Genomic DNA, 21,444 nt, shown 5'->3' on the forward strand with positions numbered 1-21,444 from the left:
GGAACGTTTCGTTACGTTTCAGCAGAGAATCTCATGCGGAAATACGGTCAAGAAGTTTTTTTTTGCTTAATTTACGTGGAACCCAAACATCAAAGCGATTTACATAACCAAGCTGGTGCAAATGATTTCAGCGCTTGATTTGGGTATTTTGAGTATGTTGGCTGTCTCCCATGTGATATAACATTGATTGTTCTCAATTAATGTCTTGATTTGATCCTTATCAACTTCAACTGGTCTCCCCAACCTTGGAGCATCGTCCAGCAAAAAATCTCCAGCACAAAACTTCGCAGACCACTTTTGACACGTTCGATCAGTCACAGCACCTTCTCCATACGCTGCACAAATATTTTTTTGTGTTTCAGTTGCATTTTTACCTTTCTTGTAATAATAAAGCATAATATGCCGAAAATGTTGCTTTTTTTTCTTCCGTCTTCAATATTAAAATGGCTACACAAAAATTCACAGATTTTGATAATTTTTTTTTAATGCATGACATATGACAGCTGTCACAATACAGTCTAACAAAAATGTTTCAAATGAAGTTAAAGACAACTAAGCACTACTAGAGCCATTGTATGGGAAAAACCAAACAAACTTTTTGGCCAACCCAATACTAGCAGGGAATGAGATGGCAGAGACTGGTTGTGAGGCCCCTGGGAAGGTTTGGAGAAGTTCTTGGGGCCTACACTAAAATGACACTGGAGATGGAGAGGAAATAAAATATATGAGAAGTTTGTAAATAGTGGCGTTTACATAACATGGGGAGTCACTGAATGTAGGTAATAACGGAAAGTGAAAAGTCTAAGATGACTCTCAGGTCTTCCTCTTTGGATGAACTGATACGAAGTGGGACCCCCAGAGGCGGAGTGGCTTTGGTGAGAAGGCAGAAGGATGAGTTGCGTTTGGAGCGTTTAACGTTGGGGTGTTGGGAGGGATGTCGTGCAGCACAGGGTGGCTGGGGTAGAGCACGTGGGTGGCAGTGTGGGCTCCAGCAGTGTGTGGATGTTGGAAGAGACAGGCCAGTGTTGGAGAGGATCATGGAGGGTCAGCAAAGGGAAATAAGGCTTCTGGAAGTCAGAGTAGGGGGAGAAGCCAGAGGGAGTGGGGTCATGGAAATCCAGGAGTGATGTTTGTTCAGAGATTTTACTTGAGATGAAGACGTGGTTCTGATGTGTTTCCCAACAGGGGGTTTCTTGTGACCCTAGCAAGTGCCATTTCAGTGCCAGTGGATTTGATATTACTGATGTGTAGCTTATCCTTTTAGGAAGCTTCCACACGAATAGATAGTACAGTAGTTTAAAAGAAAGAAATGGAGCCAAAGTTGGTTTTCTATGAATGTATGTATTTTTTATGTATGTTGAGGGAGAGGTTTAAATACAAAGTAATGAAGTAATACTTGGAAGAGCCAATTCTCAGCAGATGAGACAGTGTGGTGTCAACCATAAGAAAAGGATTATCCTTGAAGAGGATTCTAAGGTTAGTACAGTTTTGGAAAACGACTAGTAGCATGAGCATCAAGGAAAAGGAGTAGCTTTTATACAAAGTACAGAAGTACAAAGTAAAGGAGAAATTGTCTGAAAGTAACAATGTGGAGCTATGAGAGAGCATCGTTACCTCCTGGGAGACGGAGAATGAAAGTTGTTGAGGGTTGTGAGGTTAGTGGGCTCGGGGCAGAGCCAGATTTAAGTCTGGTAGATGGGGCCCCTGTGGAGACAAGACGACGTATTGATAGAAGCTTTATAATGGCCTGGGGGCATCAGGGTGTTGAGTGGGACAGACTGAGAAGGCCGTGAGCAGCGGAAGGATGAGAGAAGCACTGAGCAGTAAGCCAAGTGGTGAGTTAATAGCTGAAGGGAGAGGCTTGGAGAGGCCAGCGGTTCCAGATGGGGCCCTAGAGCATCCATTTTTTCCAGCTGTGTTCCATGTAGCCTTAAGGGATTGAAGGGAAAGAGTGAGGAAATGATTTAGGGAAGGGGGACAATTGATGCTAAGCAAGAACAGTTTGAAAAATCTGCTCTGATGTGAAGTTTCAGTGCAGTGGGCGCTGAGAGGTCTCAAGTAGCATCAGAGGCCTAAGGTTGTTAAGGCTCTCAACATAAGGCTCCTGAGGAATTGTGGTGCCACTGAACAGATCTTTCACTAAACTTGTTGGGAGAGGGTTGATAGATGATAGCACCAAGGATGTGGACCTTCTTAGTGGAATTAGCAAGTACAGTCAGTGGCCTAGAGGAACGTAGGTCTCTTTTGATAGAACACATAAGGTCTCCAGGATATTCGTTTTCTATGGCATTTGAAAAACCAAATCAAAACAAAAAAGCAAAAGAACAATGAGCAGAGACAACACTCCAGAGCAATTGTCTCAGTATTGTAAGGACCTCATTTCTGAACTTCTTTGAACTGCTTTACAATGCCAATTTGGTGAAATTTACCAAATTCTGTTCTTTAAACTATTGTGTGCAAAATGGTGTCCTATTTTTAAGCAGAATGGATTCATTATCCTTACGATAATGTTTATAAGATTATCATTGATATATTTAGTTTTCTAGGATTCTTATATTTACTTGTTACTTGCCTGTGTCAGGTAACAACAGGCCAGTCTTTGGTGTTTCAGAGGGTTTGTTTTGTTTTGTTTTATTTTATTTTCCTGAGCAGTTCTCTCTCATAGTTTTATTCTTGTATTTTATACCCCAGACTATCTGAGAATAGCAAAATTCTTCTGTTGCTAGAGAATTAGATTAGATTCCCTTTGAGAAAACACGGTTAGTGTGGGTTATGTCTTGGGAATATTTTTGCAACTCTTCTGCTTTTTAGAATTAACTCATTCATTCAGTTTATGGATTTGGATGTTGCATAGACTATTCAATATTTTTACAGATGCAATTTGAAGTAGGAATTAATCCTTTGTGCCAGCACTGTACTTGATTTTCAGATTATTAAAATGTTGATTATTCAAGTTTTCATGTACTTCTGCTAGAATTATTTCAGTTGTCAAACAGTAGGAAAAGTTTGAGAACATATTTTATAGAAGAAACTTCTGATGATTAAAAACTTAAAAATATTGTTAGTAAAGGCTTTCAGAAACTCTTTATTACAGACTTTTAGTGTGCTTAGAGTTTTATTTGAACACATTACAAATGAATTGAATATAAAATTGGAATGAGGGTTGAAACTGACAGGTGTTGAGGTAGCAGAGAGTTATCAATGAATTTTGTTATATGCAATAATATTTTGACATTAAAAAATCAGGTAATTTGCTTTGTTTATAGAATACATATTATATACACTAAGAAAACAAATACATTTCAGTTATCATTGTAAGCCACATCCCAATTTCAGAGATGTTAAAATACGGGAAAAATATTTTGAAATAAGTGAAATATAGTGCATAAAAATAGTAAAGATAGTTGTACAATAGGTAAGAAAATTGTTTGTGAGAAATGATTTTAGCCTTTTATCTTCCCCATCTTCCCCAAATGGGTATCATGTAACTTTATACCTCCTTATTCCACTTCCATGAGAAAACTACAAATTAGAAATTTGTAAGATTTATTAAAACACATTCATAGGTATGTCATGTGGTTTGTATATATGAATCTTATTTGGCAGCATTCAGAGTGAACCTGTAGTTTTTTCGAAAATTAAATTTTCTAAAACATGAAACTTCTCTACGTTGTCATGTAAATGAAGTTTAACTAAAGTGTATAATAAAATGTTTGTTCTCACATAATACTTTGGAATAACACCTTAGTCACCCCCTTGTCAAAGTTGATTTGATTTTTAGAAATGATCTGTCTATAAAATTTTATGGCAATGAAAGTTTGTTTTTCAGTTCGGGAAATGATAATATCCAAACCCATTTCATTTGCTTTCAAACAAGTTTCACTGAACTCTTTTTAATTTACATGAAAGACTGGTAAGTAGAATACAAGGAAAGTTAATGCTTACTGTCTTCTTTGTTAGTTGCTTTTTAGTACTGCAAGTGCATTAGTAGTAAAAATATTCACTAGCTACTTGCATTTTATCCTGGCATCTTTGCCAAAGAAAATTAGTTTACTGGTTGGTGTAATTCTTCAAGATATTATAATTTCTAAATTAGAGTATTGTGGTGGATTCTGTAAGTCATGCAGTAGTCATATAACTTTTGATTAATGGTCATTTTAAATGCGGCTCTGAGATCTCATGTGTATCAGTAGGTTAAAGTATATAATGTGGGTATTATACCAGATATTTAGATTATTAGTAAGTACCAGGTGACCAAATTTGTAAAATATTGCAGCCAGGAGGATTTTATATGTTGTACAGTTTTGCCCAATTCTTTAAGACCTCAAGGCTAGAGTTTTACTTCACTGTGATGGGGCAGGATTTTAGCACCCATTTGGAGTGTTGTATCTGCTCATTGTTTAACTTTCTGGTCATACAGTCTCTTAGGCTGTAAGCAATCAAGTTTATACTTACTGGTTCTTACAGTAATAATTTCTTGAGTGCTCCTTCATGCTCCCCCAATCCTCATGGAAAATTTCCAAACATAAACAAAAGTAGAGAAAAATAGAAAATTGATCTCCCATATACCCATCATCTGGCTTCAACAGTTATCAACTCAAAGCTAGTCTTGTGGATACCTCTTTCTTTTTGTCCTCCCCACCCCCCGTTTTTGGTTGTTGTTGAAGAAGAAGAAATTGCTTTTTTTGTTTTCTCCAGTTTCCCACAGTCAGGATTTGCATCCCTTTAATGTTTTTTTTTTTATCATTTCCTCTGTCCCCTATATTTCCTGTGAATTGGTAAGTAAGTCCAGAGGCTTGATCAGATTCAGGATCTACCCCACCCTGCCCCCAGCAAAAATATGTTATAGATGGTGTTCTGTATAACTTAATACTCAATTAAAAAACTGAGTAGTGTGAAAATGTTTCCATTTTAACTTTTCTTTAAAGCATCATCTTATGCTAAAATAGGGCACAGGTAACTGAAGGATATTTATAATAAGGGCCACTAGATGTCTCCCACCTACTCTTCAGGTTATCTGTGCCATGCAGATAAAATGACTGTTACCTCTAGAACTCCGCTGCTTTATACTGACCCCTGAATGTCCCAACCCCCAAATCTGTTAATTACTCTTTATTTTCAGAGATAGGTAAGTAAGAATTGACTCTGAGAGTTTTATAATTTATGATTTTTAAAGTTTTAAAAGCTTATATGGACATTATACTTCTGTACTTACAGTTTTTATTACACTTGGCATTGAAATTTTTTGAAACTGAGAATTTTTTAATTCTTATATTTAAAGAGCTTACTTGACAAAAATTAGGCGGGATTTGTTTTTAAAAATTGTATTATAAGAGTTTCCTATAATTTAAGTTATTTCCTAATATTTTAACTTTCTTCCTGGAATCACAGTTCATTCTGAGAATGGGGAAAGTTATTATGCACCATTTTTTTCCTTGATAGTCCTCTAGAATAGATTTTATATTCTAGACAGAGTTTTTGAAGACACAGTGAATAATATTCTGTAGCTCTGGTATTGGTAGGTTGCTTTGTACCCCATCTGAACAGGCATCCTGTAGGTCAGCTTTACATCTAGAGCTGTTCTTGGGCAGATGAAGCTTGGCTGAAATGAGCTGGTTTGTCTACTGCCTTGATGTCTTCATTTTTTGTCCAGAGACTTTCGGGGATGCCTGAAAAACAAACTGAAGGAGAATAAAACTTTCAGCTTTAAAAATAAACAAGTAATGTACAAAACAGATATTTTCATCCCATTCTTATCCTCACCTCATTTTCTACCCATCCCTCTTAGATGGGAAGTTTAACAATGTTTTTTCAAATTTAATATATTCTAGAACATATTTTTCTTGGAACACTTTTCAACATCTCAAAAGCATCTAGCAAGGAACAAGATTTGGGAATTGCTGATCAGGAATATTATTCTTTTTACTAACATAACCAGTCCTCCATATCCGTGGGTTATACAGAGGCCTGACCGTACCACACCTTTTTATATAAGGGACTTGTGTGTCTGTGGATTTTGGTATCCGCAGGGCGGGGTGAGGGGGGTGTCTTGGAACCAGTCCCCCATGGATACTGAGGGACAACTGTATATTACGAGATAACATTACTTCTGATTAGAATTATATTTCTTTCTTTTTTCATTAATAAGGTTATTTACTAGGTATATTTCAAATATGTAATCTACATATATGGAGTACATAATTTTAACACATTCCACTTAACATTTTTAAAAATGAAGCATTTTTCTAGCCCACGAAGGAAATGTTAATACCTTTCAAAAGGTAGGAAGTTTAAGCCACATGAGGGTAGAGAACATGTAATGTCTTGTCTGCACTGATCCTCAGTGCCTGGCACAGTGGCTGCTATGATGTAGGTGCTCATTAAATATTTATTGTTGGAAGGCTGTATTTTCTCACTTAAGTGCAATAAAATAAGAAAGTTTACAATGAATGTTTGAACAAATAAAAAGCTCAAAGCATAAAAGAAATTCAAAATAAAAGAAACTCTCAAGAATTATATTTCTTGATGCTCCACCTTGCGTAATGCTTATTATAATGTCTACTATTGTCAGTTCAAGGATTTCATTTTGACTTATTTTGAATAACACTTTTACTCACATATTAATTTAGCATATAGTTATAAAATGCCTATAAAACACTGCTAAACTCCACAGAAGGTACATGAATGAACAAAAAACTCCAGCTGAAAAAGAGATCATAATCTAGTTAGGGGAGGGTGTCATAGGCAGGTTTTTTTTTTTTTTTTTTTTTTTTTTTTTTTTTTTTTTGCGGTATGCGGGCCTCTCACTGTTGTGGCCTCCCCCGTTGCGGAGCACAGGCTCCGGACGCGCAGGCTCCGGACGCGCAGGCTCAGCGGCCATGGCTCAGCGGCCATGGCTCACGGGCCCAGCCGCTCCGCGGCATATGGGATCCTCCCAGACCGGGGCACGAACCCGTATCCCCTGCATCGGCAGGCGGACTCTCAACCACTTGCGCCACCAGGGAGGCCCCATAGGCAGGTTTAACGATCATGATAAGAGAGAACTATTGATTAGAGACATAGAGCCCCAGACAAAATGATGTAGTAGTCAAGAGTAGTAAATGATCACTCTAGAGAGATGTAGAAAAGCTGCAGGAGAGAAGCTGTTTTAGCTGGGCCTTGAAGGACAAGTGTGAATTTGGTATTGCAGAGGTAGAGGTAGGAAGGAGATGCCAAGGGAGGGGCCAGTGTGAGCAAAGGCACCAACGCAAGAAGACATGAGGCACATGGAGGAAAGTAGTGGGTGCTGTTTGACTGGAGGATGAGGATCCGTGGGGTGGCAGGTGGAGACCCCAGCAAGTGGTGGGTTTGGGAAGTTAGATTAAATTTCCTATTAAGGAGATTGGCCTCTAGGAGACCATGAGAATAACACAATGCAGGCTATGCTTTAGGGAGATTAATGTGGTAACGATATCCGAGATGGGAGTGCCAAGGCCATGAAGTGATTCAGGTGAGTGGTGCAAAATGAGGAGGTCTTGAGTCAGGACGAGGCATGGAAGCGGAGGACAAGGCAGCCCCTAGGCCATGTCTCAGACTGGGAGAGGATGGGCTCAGAAATGGCTCTGGTTGTTGAGGGCATAGTTTAAACTCAAATGTTATTAAACAGAAACATGAATCAGTTGTTATACAATTAATGTTAGTTAAGTTTCCTCCTTATTCTTAGTTCTAGAGCCAGTACAAAAGCCTCATGAAGGTCCTGGAGAAATGGGGAAACCAGTCGTCATTCCTAAAGAGGATCAAGAAAAGATGAAAGAGATGTTTAAAATCAATCAGTTCAATTTAATGGCAAGTGAGATGATTGCACTCAACAGATCTTTACCAGATGTTAGGTTAGAAGGGTAAGTACCTAGTGTGGTCCTAATAGTATTTAATATGAATGAAAAGTATGTTATGAATTCCCAATAAATTGCACTTTAGTGTTGACTGTTCTTAAAGTGATTGTTACATCACTAAGTTACTACTTACCCCCCAACTTAAATAATTAAATGCTGATAAAATAATACCTCAAGTTCTAGTGATCATTGGGACTATATATTTTAGGCTTTGGAAGATAATTGTTTATCTTGATAGATTAGTAGGAATTTTAAACTTCATTATTAACAAAACATCTATATAATTAATTTTTTTATTTGAATTTTATTTATTTTTTTATACAGCAGGTTCTTATTAGTTCTCTGTTTTATACATATTAGTGTATACATGTCAGTCCCAATCTCCCAGTTCATCTCACCCACCCACCCCTGCCACTTTCCCCCCTTGGTGTATATAATTATTTTTTACAAGATTCTTTTAAGTTGTGTGTAACTTAAAATGGTGAAGTATACAGTCATAAGCATACAGATTACTGAATTTTTACATATGTATGTACCTGTCTAACCATCATCCAACTCAAGTTATAGAACATTACCATCACCCCTGAACACAAGATCTCTTGTGTTCCTTTCCAGTCAATACTCCCACCCCCAGGGGCAGCCATTGTTTTGATCTCTAAACATAGATTAGCTTTGTCTTTCTTTGAACTGTTTATAAATGGACCCATACTGTTTATATTCTTTGCTGTCTCTGAGATCCATATTGTTGCATATATCAGAAACTTATTCTTGTCCATTGCAGTGTTGTGGTTTGTTATGTGAATATACCATAGTTTATTTACATGTTGATAGATATTTGTGTTGTTTCCACTTATTGACTATTGTGAATAAAGGCTATGGTGACATTTCTGTGCACATTTTAGGAAGACTTAAGCTCTCATTTCTATTTGGTGTATGTATTGGGGAAAGAAATAGGGTATACACTTAAGTAGCTTTAGCACGTGCTACCAAACGTTTTTCCAAGATGGTTGTACCAACTTACACTCCTACCAGCAATATAAGGCCCAGTTGTGCCATACGAAGAAGGTAATACAAGGTATCTGGACTAGAGGACAACAGGCCCAGTTAAAAGCAAGGGAACTGTACAGAGAAAGATCAAGTGAACATATACACTCTAGCTGTTGAGGCCCCCTAGCCACCTGGCTTTCTGTGGCTCCCATTAATGCCAGCAGCCCAGGTTTATCCCTCCAGGCAGGAGATTGGAGGATCTTTTTCAGCAGAATTGGACTAGCCCTGGAGAAAAGCAAAACAACTGCAAACACTGACATCAGAGATTCTCCAACTTAATAGCATAGCCTGATCACTCCAGTGGAGGATACTCATAGTCACTAAGCCTCACTTAAATATTCAGAGCTTATATTCAGTTTTTTGGCCTTCCATTTTTAGTACTAGATGACCAAGGAATACTAGACATCACAGGAAACCCTCAAACATGTAAAGTATAATTCAAAACTTTAAGCAACTTGGAGGAAGCAAAGACTGGCTATTCAGGGGGAAGAAAACTTAAAAAGAAATAATTAGTAATCCCAATGAAGTAAGAAAACATATTACAACCAGAAAACAAGAATAGACATTCAAAAAATAGACTGAGAGAACCAAAAAGAGCTTTTGGGAATTAAAACTCAGTAGCAGGTTGGGAGGAAATCTTCCATAAAAATAGATAAAAGAGATGGACAATAGTAAAAGCATATGAAATTGAATTGACTATCAATGAGGACCAATATTTGATTAATAGGAGTCTCAAAGAGAACAACAAAAAAAGTGAGGAGAGGGATAGGCAGGTGGGAAGGAGAAAATTTATCCACCAGATTTTCCAGAACTGGACTGTACAGGTTTTGGATTGAAAGACCATTAAGTTTTCAGGACAATAGATGAAAACAGACTGCACCCCCAAGGCATTGTGACTTTCAGAACACTGGCAATCATTCCTTGAAAAAGACCTCTTATAAGTTTCTCTTGAGAAGAAAGCAGATCACAATCAAAGGGTTATTTATCAGAATATCTTCAAACTTCTCCGCAGCAACTCTGGAAACAAAGGAGCAAAATTCTAAAGGAAAATAACTTCCAACCTAGAATTCTGTATGCATCCAAATTAACAATAAAGTGCACAGGCTAAATAAGGACATTTTGGGAATGCAAGTTCTCAAAACATTGAACTGCCACCACATATCTTTTCTTGGGAAGTTACTGGCTTGTGCTCCACCAAAAGAGGACTTAAATCAAGGAAAAGGTTGACACAGGATGTAGAAGACAGGGAGATCTGATGTGCGAGAGATGGTGGGAATCTCTGGAAGATGGTGTAAGGACAGCCACGGGTGAGAGTTGTGCAGGCAGAGAGGCAGCCAGCCCAGGTAGGAGCAAGCTCAGAAAATGCTCACCAGGAGAGGCTTCAAGGAGATGTTGTTGAAGTCATACCTGATAAGGCTGAATGTCTTGGAGAGATTTAGACAATTGATGTAGAATTTGGGATTGAATTAGTAATAAGTACATAGAAAACCATCGCAAGAAAAAAATTAAACAATCATTAAATCCAGGGAAAAAATTTTAAAGTTGTTCAGAGAAGGCAAAGGTAATCATCGTTTATTACATGGCACAGCTATGAATAAGTCATAATGTAACCATTGAATATTGTGCATGTAAAAATTAAACTGAGGGGATATAGAGTATTCATCCAGCAAATTGGTTAAGTGGACATCAGTCAAGAGAAGCTTCATTGTAAACTTAGATTTTCACAAACTTTGTACTTTACTGAGTAATTTAAGAATTATTGAAGAAAGCTAGACTCCTCGGGGAAGTCTCAGTTAAATTCAGTGATGTCTGCATTAAAAAGAACCTTAACTATTATTGTTTATAGTAGAGTTGTTTTTGCGCTTTTAATAATTCCCCTAAATACATCACCACTCTCAACACATTTTATTAAGTGTTTATTTTTAAAAATCTTTTACATGGTTCTTGAAGATACTTTTATTAATGAGTAGCTTATAAGTATATTAAATATATTATAAACACTAGTTTTTGCACAGTGAACAACTTCATGATATAAAGATCAGTGTTTAAATGGTGTGATACGTATGCTTGTGTACCAAATTTTGGGCTTGATGAGGACTTCTCAGACTTGAAAAAATCCTGCTTTGTGCTGGATTGCTAGTCTAGCTGCTAATACACAGTCATCTGACCAACCATTGGGTCTCTGTGGGACAGGGCTGCTTCATGGGGTGGCACAAAGTCACTACTACCACTGAATAGCCATTTTTTGCCTTCTTGTTCCATTTCTATGCTTTTATCCTTTTTTAAAAAAAAAAGTTTTGAAAAACTTCTTATTATGGAAATTTTCAAATATATACAAAAATAGAGATAATAGTCTGAACCTTAATGTATTCATCACCTTGCTTCAACAGTTCCTAAAAGTTCTGTTTTATACCCTCTAAGATGTCCTGCAACAATCTCCTTCTCCTGGTATTTACACTTTTGTGTGGTCTCTTCCTATGTTGTGCTAGGGTTGGTCTGTATGACCAGCAGTACAAGTGATGGAGTGTCATTTTCAGGATTGGGTTATAAAATACACTGTGGTTTCCAATTTGGTCTTTTATTCTCACTTGGATCATTGACTCTGGGGTAAGCCAACTGACATGACAGGAATGGCCCTGTGGAGAAACCCACATGGTTTGTGGATTTTGGGGATCAACTAGGTGAGTGAGATTAGAAGCAGATTCCCCAACCTCAGGCAAAGACCTACCATTTGCAAATATTACAATATTTGTCTCTGAAAGATAGGACTCATAGAACAAAAAAAAAAAGGAAAGGGAAAAATCATGATACCATTTTTCATACCTAAAAAAAGTCTTAACAGTGTTTCCTTGATAACATGAAATATCCAGTTAAATTTCCCTAGTTATGTCATATATTTTCCTTTTTTAAGAGTGTTTGTATCGGGATACAAATAAGGTGCACACATTGCAACTGGTAGATATCTATCTCAAGTGTCTCTTAGTCTGTAGGTTCCGTCTTCTTTTTTCCCTTACAGTTTATTATTTGAATACGAGATAGAGCGTGTTGTATCTTTCCTGAGTCTGCATTTTGCTGATTGCTGGTGCCATTGATTGCATTCTTCTGTTTCCTCTCTTCCCTGTAGATTGGTAGGTTAAAGGCGTTTTGTACCAATATCCTTGAAGTCAAGTAAGTTGTGACCTATTAGACAGGCCTATTATGTGTCCCATCAGTCTTGTTTTCTATCATTGAAACTCCTATTAGCCAGGCTTTGGACTGCTTGCATTGATTCTCTTAGTCCCTTTTATTTTTATCTTTTCTCGTCTTTCTGTTCTACTTCCAGGGAGAAATGGTAGGCTACCTTTCAGCTATTCTCTTGAATTTTTTAACTACTAAGTCGTTGCTGTTGTTTTCTGACTTAAAGATACAGACACAAAACACTGCAACTTAACTTTTTTATTCACAGAAATATTTGTGAGATGTTTAGTATGTAGCATTTTAATCTTTCTAGTTTTTAAAGTAATTTTAACTTCGGTTTAAAAAATTATCAGTCCATGAGGCAGGCTGCTGTTAAGTGCCTCATAGAGATTGCTGTAGCCCAGGACAATTGAATCAGGTTTGAATCCAGGTTTTCTGACTTTTAATTCCCTTCTTTCTCTGCCTAATTGCTAAAGGTTATTTTTTTCTCATTTTCTTAACTATTACTTTTAATGTTAGATGAAATTCTGAAAACAGATTAAAATCATGTATTTAGTAGAATTCTGTTTATTTTCTCATGTTAGATAAGCTCTAGATGATTTGGATAAACTTCTGGGAGTTGCTCTGCTTATAATTTTTAAGCCTTACGGTTTTATAATCTTTTAGGTGTTTTCAGTAATGTTGTTATAATTCTATAAATAGTAATTGGTAGTTCTAAGGCTAATATGTATTTTGTTTCCGTTAAATACAATTTTGAAAACAGTATTCTAACATAAATTTTACTCTTTGTATCTGTATTTATCCTCTTATAGTATGATTTCTACCTGCTTCATGAAATGTAAATTTTTGTTATACAAGTTTAGTGAGTTCCCTGATTTTTTGTTTTATCTGTTGCCTCAAAGACACACGTGATAATTAGTAGTTTAAAAATATGCCTTAAAATATTTATCTTGAAGTATTTTTTCGTGTTTTTTTTTGGCTGCTTTGGTTGCTGTGCACGAGCTTTCTTTAGTTGTGGCTAGTGGAGGCTACTCTTCATCGCGGTGCGCAGCCTTCTCATTGCGGTGGCTTCTCTTGTTGTGGAGCATGGGCTCTAAGCGCGCGGGCTCTAGAGCGCAGGCTCAGTAGTTGTGGCATATGGGCTTAATTGCTCTGCAGCATGTGGGATCTTCCCAGACTGGGGATCAAACCCGTGTCCCCTGCATTGGCAGGCGGATTCTTAACCACTGCGCCACCAGGGAAGCCCTCTTTTGCATTTTCCATCTTTCACTAGTGATCTCTCAGAAATTTTATTCTTTGGAAAACATAGCTTTCTCTTTCCTTATTTTAGCTATTAATTTTTTTTGAATGAAATAGTCTAAACATTCAGAAAGCTATAGGAGATAACAAAACTTTGTATCAACCACTAACTTTATTGAATTTTAACAAGTTGCCATATTCTCTTCATATTTTCTTTTTAAAATAAAACTTTACAGCTACTGTTGAAACCATTTGTGTACCCCTCCCCAGTTGTATTCCATTCCTCTCTAATCATAGGTCTGATTTTTTGCATTTATCATTACTGTGCATGTTTATCTATCTATCTATTATCTATCTACCTAAATAATACATAGTTTCATATTTTTAACAACACATTCTAGCATAGCATATGCATATATTCTTCTGCAACTTTAAAATTGTTCAAGCATTGATTTTAAAATTTGGCCATGTCATTACATGTAGTTCTAGGTCATTCATTTTAACTGCTTTGTAGAAGTCCATTGTGGGAATATACACCATAATTTATCTGTTTTGCTTTTGCTTAGATGTATATACTTTACAGTTATAGAATGTCTATATCCTGTTTAAACAAGCATGTATTCTCTTGTACAGATGTAACAGTTTTCTGTGGAACAGTGCTTTCCAAATTGTAGGTCATGACCCCTTAGTCATTAATGGATCATGAGATCAATTTAGAAGACCTTAGGCCTCAAGTTTTTTTTTAATGGTATTTCATACACAATGTGAATACCTGTTAGCATTTTAATTAGTGAAATAGAAGATATCGGAGTGTATCTCATGTAATAAAAGTTTTTTTTCATTAATCATTGTTTCAGAATGTGTGTTTTAGGGTGACATAAAATGTATTTTTTACCATGTGTTATGGTCAGTTGCACAGAGATGCGAAATAATTGTGTTGAGAGGAATGCACTTTTTAATTTCATTTGATGTTTTAAAAAATTGCTCCCACTGTGGCTTCACCAGTTTACATTTTCCAGGTGCAGTGGATGAGAGATTACATTGTTCTGCATATTCACGCAGAGGATAGTAGTGGCATGAGTGAGATATAATAGTGGCGTGGACGAGGCTGGCACAGGTGAAGAAGTTTTCAAATTCTGATTGTATGTTTAAGATGGAAGCTATCAGAATGCTGACAGGTTGGATGTGGAGTAAAAGAAAAAAGGAAAAGTTAAGAATTTAGGCCTGATGAGCTATCTGAATTAAAGTGATACTTGCCAAGATGGAAAGGAGAGTAGAAATATGGGAATAGAAATCAAGAATTGTTAGCACATATTTATAAAGTCCTGGAGTTCAGGGGAGGGGTTGAAGCTGGAGTCATTAAGGGATAAGAGAATTTAAAGTCACGGGACTGGTTGACAGCCACTGGAGTGGATGAGGTGAAAAAGGGGTTAGGGAGCTAATATTCCAACCTTTGAAGATTGAGAACAGGAGGGAGATCTAGCAAGAGGCTGAGGAGAGGTGAGGTAATGTTTCAAGGGGGAAGTGGCCAGCTGTGTTAAATGCTGCTGAAAGGTTAAGTTGAGATCTCTAAACTGACCGATGGTTTCAGTGTGTGGAGAGGCTGTTGGACAGGATTGTTTCTGTGGAGTGATAGGCAATGAAACCGTGGTTTAAAAGAATGGGGAGACTTTCCATTTCTGTAATGGTGGCCTTGGTGACCTGGACCAACTCTCCAGATGAGAACATCTAGAGAGTTAGAAAAATCATCCTCTTGAAAACATCCAGAGGTTAGAAAGCACAGCTTAGAAGGTAGTGAAAAATTACAAAGCCAACATCTGGGAGAAGATGGAAACCCAGAGAAATGAGCATAGAACTTGGAGGCTACTTTTTATCTAGAGGCATCTGCTGAATCCAAAAGGTATATACTGAGAAACCAAATAGTGCTTTTGACAGGAAAGAAAAGATACTGGGAGCAAGAGGAACTTAATGAGGTGCTGGCTGTGTTCTATTTCTTCACCTGAGTCATGATTACATGAACATTTGCTTGTGATATCTCATTCGCTCTAAATTTATGTTTTTTGCACTCTGTTATGCTTCCCATAAAATCAACTTGAAAAAAGAGTGGGAGAAACAAAGTGGGAGGGAAGCAGTGGAGACAGCAAGTATAGCAATGCTTTTGAGGTGTAATTGTTGGAAAAAGAGAAATGGGGCAGTTAGCTGGGGAGATTGTGCAATCAAGGGAGACATTTTCTTTTTCTTCTGTAATATGGCATATAGTACAGTATGGTTGTGTGTTGATAGAGATGATCCCATTGAGGGAAAGTTTGAGAGGGGAGTATTATAGCAAGAGCATTCAACTTGAGTAGGTGAGAAGGAATGTAGTTGGCTTCAGACAGGAACAGGGATAATGCAGACATTGTGTAATGGGGAAAAGGCACAATGTTTATGATCACAGATGTCTACAGGATGGTCAGTGTGTTGCTGGGAGTATGGAAATCCTCATCTGATGGCTTCTTTTTCAGTGAAATTAGAAACAAGGTTAACACCTGTGAGTGAGGAGGGTCGGAAAGGTATTGGGAATCTCAGGAGGTGTGGAACAGTTTGCAGGGGTTAACTAGGAAATGTAGTGGGAACACTGGATAGTGCTGAGAGCCTCCTTGAGGTTGTGTTTGTAAATTGAAAATGAGACCATTCAGCATGCTCATATGTTTTCTTTAGCCATATTCAGCGCTAGTGCAGATGCAGAATCAACGGAAAGTTGGATTTAGCTATTGGGATATTGCCAAGCGAGTGAGATAGAATAGGGAGATACAAGACAGTGATTATAATAAAGAGTCCTGGAAAACATGAAGAGGGTCACAGAAAGTAAAAGGATGGAAGGGTCTGGATTTGAGATCCCAAGGAAGAAAGCTAAGGATCTGGGATTATTGGAGTAACTGAGTTGAAACAAGCCAGGATGTCAGGGGGAGGGAGTGGGGATGGGAGGTGGAAGGAGAAATGGTGACCAGAGATTGGGATGCTTAAAATGGAGATTATCAGTAATGATGTGGTCTAAGGATATAGCGTCAAAGTAAGTGGATGAGATATGGTGAAGGAGAGCAGAGCAGAGGCCAAGTGTTGATAAATCGACTGCATGGAAACTAAAATGACTGATAATGTGATGACAAGACTCGTGATGGAATTGGTAGGGAAGGGGACAGATGACTGTACCAAGGATGGGTCGGCAACTTCTTATAGCACCTTCTTTAAAGGACCTGAGGCTTCTTAGGGAAGAGGGAGAAACATAAGTCTTGAAATAGCGATGAGGAACAAGGGAGATACTTGCCCCCACTTCCAGACTCAGTGGTGCAAGGGATGTTGAAGAAAAGCTAGCCTTCTCTTGAAAGACCACTCAGGAGGCAGTATTCTTGGTGATATTTTAACTAGTGTAGAATATGAAGGGAATATTCAGAGAAGAGATGGTGAATATTCGGGAACTTTGCTAATGACAGTAACCATGAATTCCAGAGAGCACAGTGGAAAGGTTTAGAGATTATGAGCTTTAGTTAGCCAAATCACAATTAGAATTTGGGTAATTCACGATGACCTGGAAGGCTTGGGTTCTTTGTTATTTGTTCATAGCATTATCTTCAGTACCTAATGCTTTTAAAACATTTTCACTAGATCTATAATTATGTGTCTATTCTCATTTCTAATACTGTTTGTTTCTTTTCTCTTTTTCCTTCTGCAGTCTTGCTCGTGGTTTGCAGTTTTTAAGTTTTAAAAGAGGAGTAGCTTTTCCTTTTGTTTATCCAGTTTTTAAAAACTTGTTTTCTATGTAATTATCTTTTCTTCTATTTTTGTGTTTAATCTGTTTTCTCACTTCCTTAGTTAAATGCTTAACCTGTTAATTTAAAATATTTTTGTTTTCTAATAAACTCATTAAAGACTCTAAATTTACATCTGTGAATCATGTCAGTGTACCCTGCTAGTTTTATGTGTAGTACTTTCATCCTAATTCATTTACAAGTAGTTTGTAATTTCCATTTGATTTCTATTCAACCCAGGATGACTTAGAAGTACATTTTAAAATTTCTATGTACATTTCTTTTTGCCTTTTGATTTTCTCACTTTTGTTATTGATTCCTAGATTAATGATCAGTAAAGATGGTCTTTTTGAAATGTGTTGAAACCTTTGTGATCTAGAAAGTGTGCAGGGTTTTTAAAATGTTTCCTCTGCTGTTGAAAATAACATGGTCTGGTTGCCCGTTACTTTTGTTTTTTTCTGTTTTGGTGTGCATATTCTATTAGATTCTGATTAAGTTTTATAAAAAAAGAACTCCCACTATGATCGTGGATTTGACAATTTCCCTAACTCATTCTATTAGTTTATTTTTCAAGGCTGCATCGTTGGATGCATTTAAGACAATTTACCGTGTGTGTGTATGTGTGTGTGCGCGTGCACGTGCACGTGTGTTTTTTAAACTCAGTGTTCACGTATCTTTATTGACTTTCTTCCTCCTGATTTTGATATTGTTACATCACTTTTAGTCTAACATTTTCCTGGTATGTCTTTTTTCTTTTTCTATTTTTTTTACTTGCAGCCATCTGTATGATTTTTGTTTTAGGTGTATCGCTAAATGGCTGAATTTTATATTTTTAAATCATATAATCTTTGTTTCTAATAGTTGAGTTTGATGCATGTATATTTATTGTGACTATTGATATATTTAGACTTATTTCTTTTAGGTTGAACCATATGAAATTGATACTCATTTTTGACCTATGAAAATGACAGCTTTATAAAGTTCTATCTAAATAAATCTTGTTTTCTGTTTACCATCATTTTTTTCTTCCTTTTCTGCATTGCTAATTGATACAGTTTCAATTGATAAAATTTTTAGTATTCATGTTTTTCTCTCTCTTGGTTTGGAAACTTCACATTTTATTTTTATTCCTTTAGTGGTGAGATCTGGGCACATAGTAATGTCTGTCAAGGTGTGAATTCATCTACATGCTCAGTGTACATAGTGTACTTTTGATCTGAGCATTCATGTTCTTCACTTCTAGAACATTTCTAGTTGTAATCTCAAATTTTGCTGTGTCACTATTCCCTCTGGTCTGTTCTTCTGGAACTGCTCGTGTGCATATACTAGAGCTTCTTAATCTATACTCTTATTTTTTCTCCTTTTTTGAATTGTATCTAGATGAATTTCTCGTTGATGTCTTGATGCTGGCAAAGTCTAGATCTGCCATTATTGGCTGTGTGGCTTTGGACAAGTTAGTTCACCTTTCCTTACCTCGGGATCCTTATCTGTACAATCTGGACAGTAACAAGAGCTGCTGGGAGGCTCTGTAGTGCTTTGAATACTCACTGGCCTAGGATGTAGAGAAGGCCTCTGTTCAGGGAGAATGAGCTCCTGGTCCCAGTGCAGTTCTCAGGAAAAGCTTACTCCAAGCATGCTTTTCCATCCTCACTCTTTTCCACTCATCACTGTCTGGCTTCTGAAGTGTATTCACAATGAAATGTGAAATGAGAATTATCAGCCTAATATTTAAATATCCCTACATTGAGATGGAGGAGACTGGCCAGCAGGTGGTTTTCAGACCGATTCCCAGAGGTGGAAGGAGGAGTAGTATGGGACAGCCCCTAGAAAGCAGCTTTTTCACCCCCTTATCTGAATCCAGAAAAGCCTTGGTTGTTCTAAGCTGTAGGGTTAACTGGTAGTATAGCTGGAGTGTCCAGATCACCCTGTGTGAGAACCTTTACTGCCTTGTAGGGTCTCCAGGGGCACATTTCTGAAGGCAACTGGAGGAAAGAATAACATTGTTCCAGTGTCAAGAAGAGTTAAATAGAATTAACAGTCAAAGAGTTCTCTTTGTAACGTGTAATCTTAGGGAAGGAGATTAATACAAATTCAAAGCACCTAATCTGGCAATTCCATCCTATATAATTAGTCTCAGATGATTAAAAAGTAATAATACCACTTATTGAGTGTTTATTTTATACCCAGGACTATAAACATTATCCTATTTAAACAGTTGAGCAAAATGGTAGTAGTATGCCCAGTTTACAGATTGGTAAACTCAGCTTGGGGAGATTAAATAATTTATCCAAAAGTATGATCAAGAAGTGACTCAAGTGAAATGTGTCAATGATAAAACATGTAATCTTAGTCACTGTGCTTGGCGATCACTTTTATGGTTAGATCTTCATTGATCTTGCCTGAATGAGAGTACATGGAGGAGAAATTATGTAACATTGCCAAACACTGCCAGACAGTGTTTTAACTTGTCGTTGATAAATGGTAGTGTCAGGTAAATTTGGTGGGTGACAAAGAATACTCTGAAAATCATACTTAAAGGGACGTGGAGATGAGGAATAGGTTATTTGTGCATATTCACCTTGATTTGGAATCAAGCTACTTCATTTCTGTAAGCCTCAGTTTTCCCATCTTTAAAATTGGGAGAGCAATACCTCTGTCTTGGGGTTGTTGTAAGGATAAAGTGGGATGATGCATATAAAACTCTTAATGCCATTCCACTCCCTAAGAGAGTTAGGATAAGTACAGTGGGACTTTAACTGTTGAAAAATCATGGAAATAATAATTATCAAGGGAATTCTGTTGTTCTGTATTCCTAAATTTTTAGGTATTTGTGTGGATTGATTCTCTGGTAAGCCTAGTCTTGCTGAGTTGAACACTATCCTAAGCAATTTTATTAATGTCTTTATTTCCTGAAACACTGCTGAGTCACTCAGGCAGGCACTCAAGCTAACTCTCAGACTACATAGTGAACTTCATGCATTAGAGTTTATTCAGTAATCCTCTCACTTGCTTATAAAATGAGTACTCATTATGCAGGACAATCAAGTATTGTATATAGGGACATAAATGAAACCACTCGTGTTTTCGCTTATTGTTTAAAAATTATAAAAATGGGATTTTCAATCTACTCTAGTATATATATAACTCACTCCCATTAATAGCACCAGCCCACTATGGAAGTGATGGTGTAGTCTGAAACACCTGCCATCTCCCCTCATCCTTTCTCAGTCTGTGCTCTCTGCCAAAACGAAGGAGTAAACTAAGAGAAAGACATGCTGTATAGAAGAGAGGAAATCCAGTGTGCAGAGAGAGAACAGAATCCCGGGCGGGGCTGAGGGGCAGGTGGCAAAGGGAGAGCCTCAGATGACAGTGGTGCAGGCATGGAGGGAGGCAGCCCAGAAAACCTCAGGAGAGGTTGCTTTAAGAAGATTCCACTGATATTATATTGATAGTTGGTGCTTCTGAACACCTTAAGAGACTTTTAGACAGTTTGTAGAGAGTGTGGGTTTGAATTAGTGACAAATACATAGAAAACTAAGGAAGAGTGGGGGGATAATCAGTGGTGAAGTGGAGGGGAATGTTGTGCAGAAAGAGGAAAATTATTCATAATATATGACTCAGCTATGAATAGCATTTTTATTTATTCATTTATTTATTTTTGGCTGCGTTGGGTCTTTGTTGCTGCACGCAGGCTTTCTCTAGTTGGAGTGAGCGGGGACTACTCTTCGTTGCGGTGTGCGGGCTTCTCATTGCAGTGGCTTCTCTTGTTGCGGAGCACGGGCTCTAGGTGCGCAGGCTTCAGTAGTTGTGGCACACAGGCTCAGTAGTTGTGGCTCGCGGGCTCTAGAGCGCAGGCTCAGTAGTTGTGGCGCACGGGCTTAGTTGCTCCACGGCATGTGGGATCTTCCCGGACCAGGGCTTGAACCCGTGTCCCCCTGCATTGGCAGGAGGATTCTTAACCACTGCGCCACCAGGGAAGCCCTATGAATAGCATTTTACATAGTTCTAATATACATTCAGGAGTGATGTATCCAAATTTATAATATAATTTTGGGAGACTGAGAGACTAGCAAGTTTATGTGTTGGGGGAGATAGGAGTGAGATAAATCCTCATATTCTGTAGTAAGAAGTCAATACATAATATCTACAACTAGGGAAATATCAAGTAAAAATGCAGATATACTACTTAGAATTATGTCTGCTCTGTGAGAAGGGAGAAGTGTCAAAGAGGTGAGGGAACAGCCTTTTTTTAAAATAGATCTTTATTGGAGTATAATTGCTTCACAATACTGTGTTGGTTTCTGTTGTACAGCCTTTTTAAA

General features: G+C 37.5%; 1 protein-coding gene across 3 annotated transcripts in view; it reads left to right on the forward strand.

The window, feature by feature from the left end:
* Positions 1 to 21,444, forward strand: part of GALNT1 (polypeptide N-acetylgalactosaminyltransferase 1) — a 127,921-nt gene that overhangs the window by 60,333 nt on the left and 46,144 nt on the right. For all 3 annotated transcript variants that reach the window (XM_060118744.1, XM_060118743.1, XM_060118745.1), the window contains one exon: positions 7,703 to 7,877. In XM_060118744.1, the coding sequence (XP_059974727.1) occupies positions 7,703 to 7,877 (175 nt within the window). The remainder of the gene's footprint in view (positions 1 to 7,702; positions 7,878 to 21,444) is intronic.

Source organism: Mesoplodon densirostris, chromosome 15, assembly GCF_025265405.1.
Source record: "Mesoplodon densirostris isolate mMesDen1 chromosome 15, mMesDen1 primary haplotype, whole genome shotgun sequence".
NCBI lineage: Eukaryota > Metazoa > Chordata > Mammalia > Artiodactyla > Ziphiidae > Mesoplodon > Mesoplodon densirostris.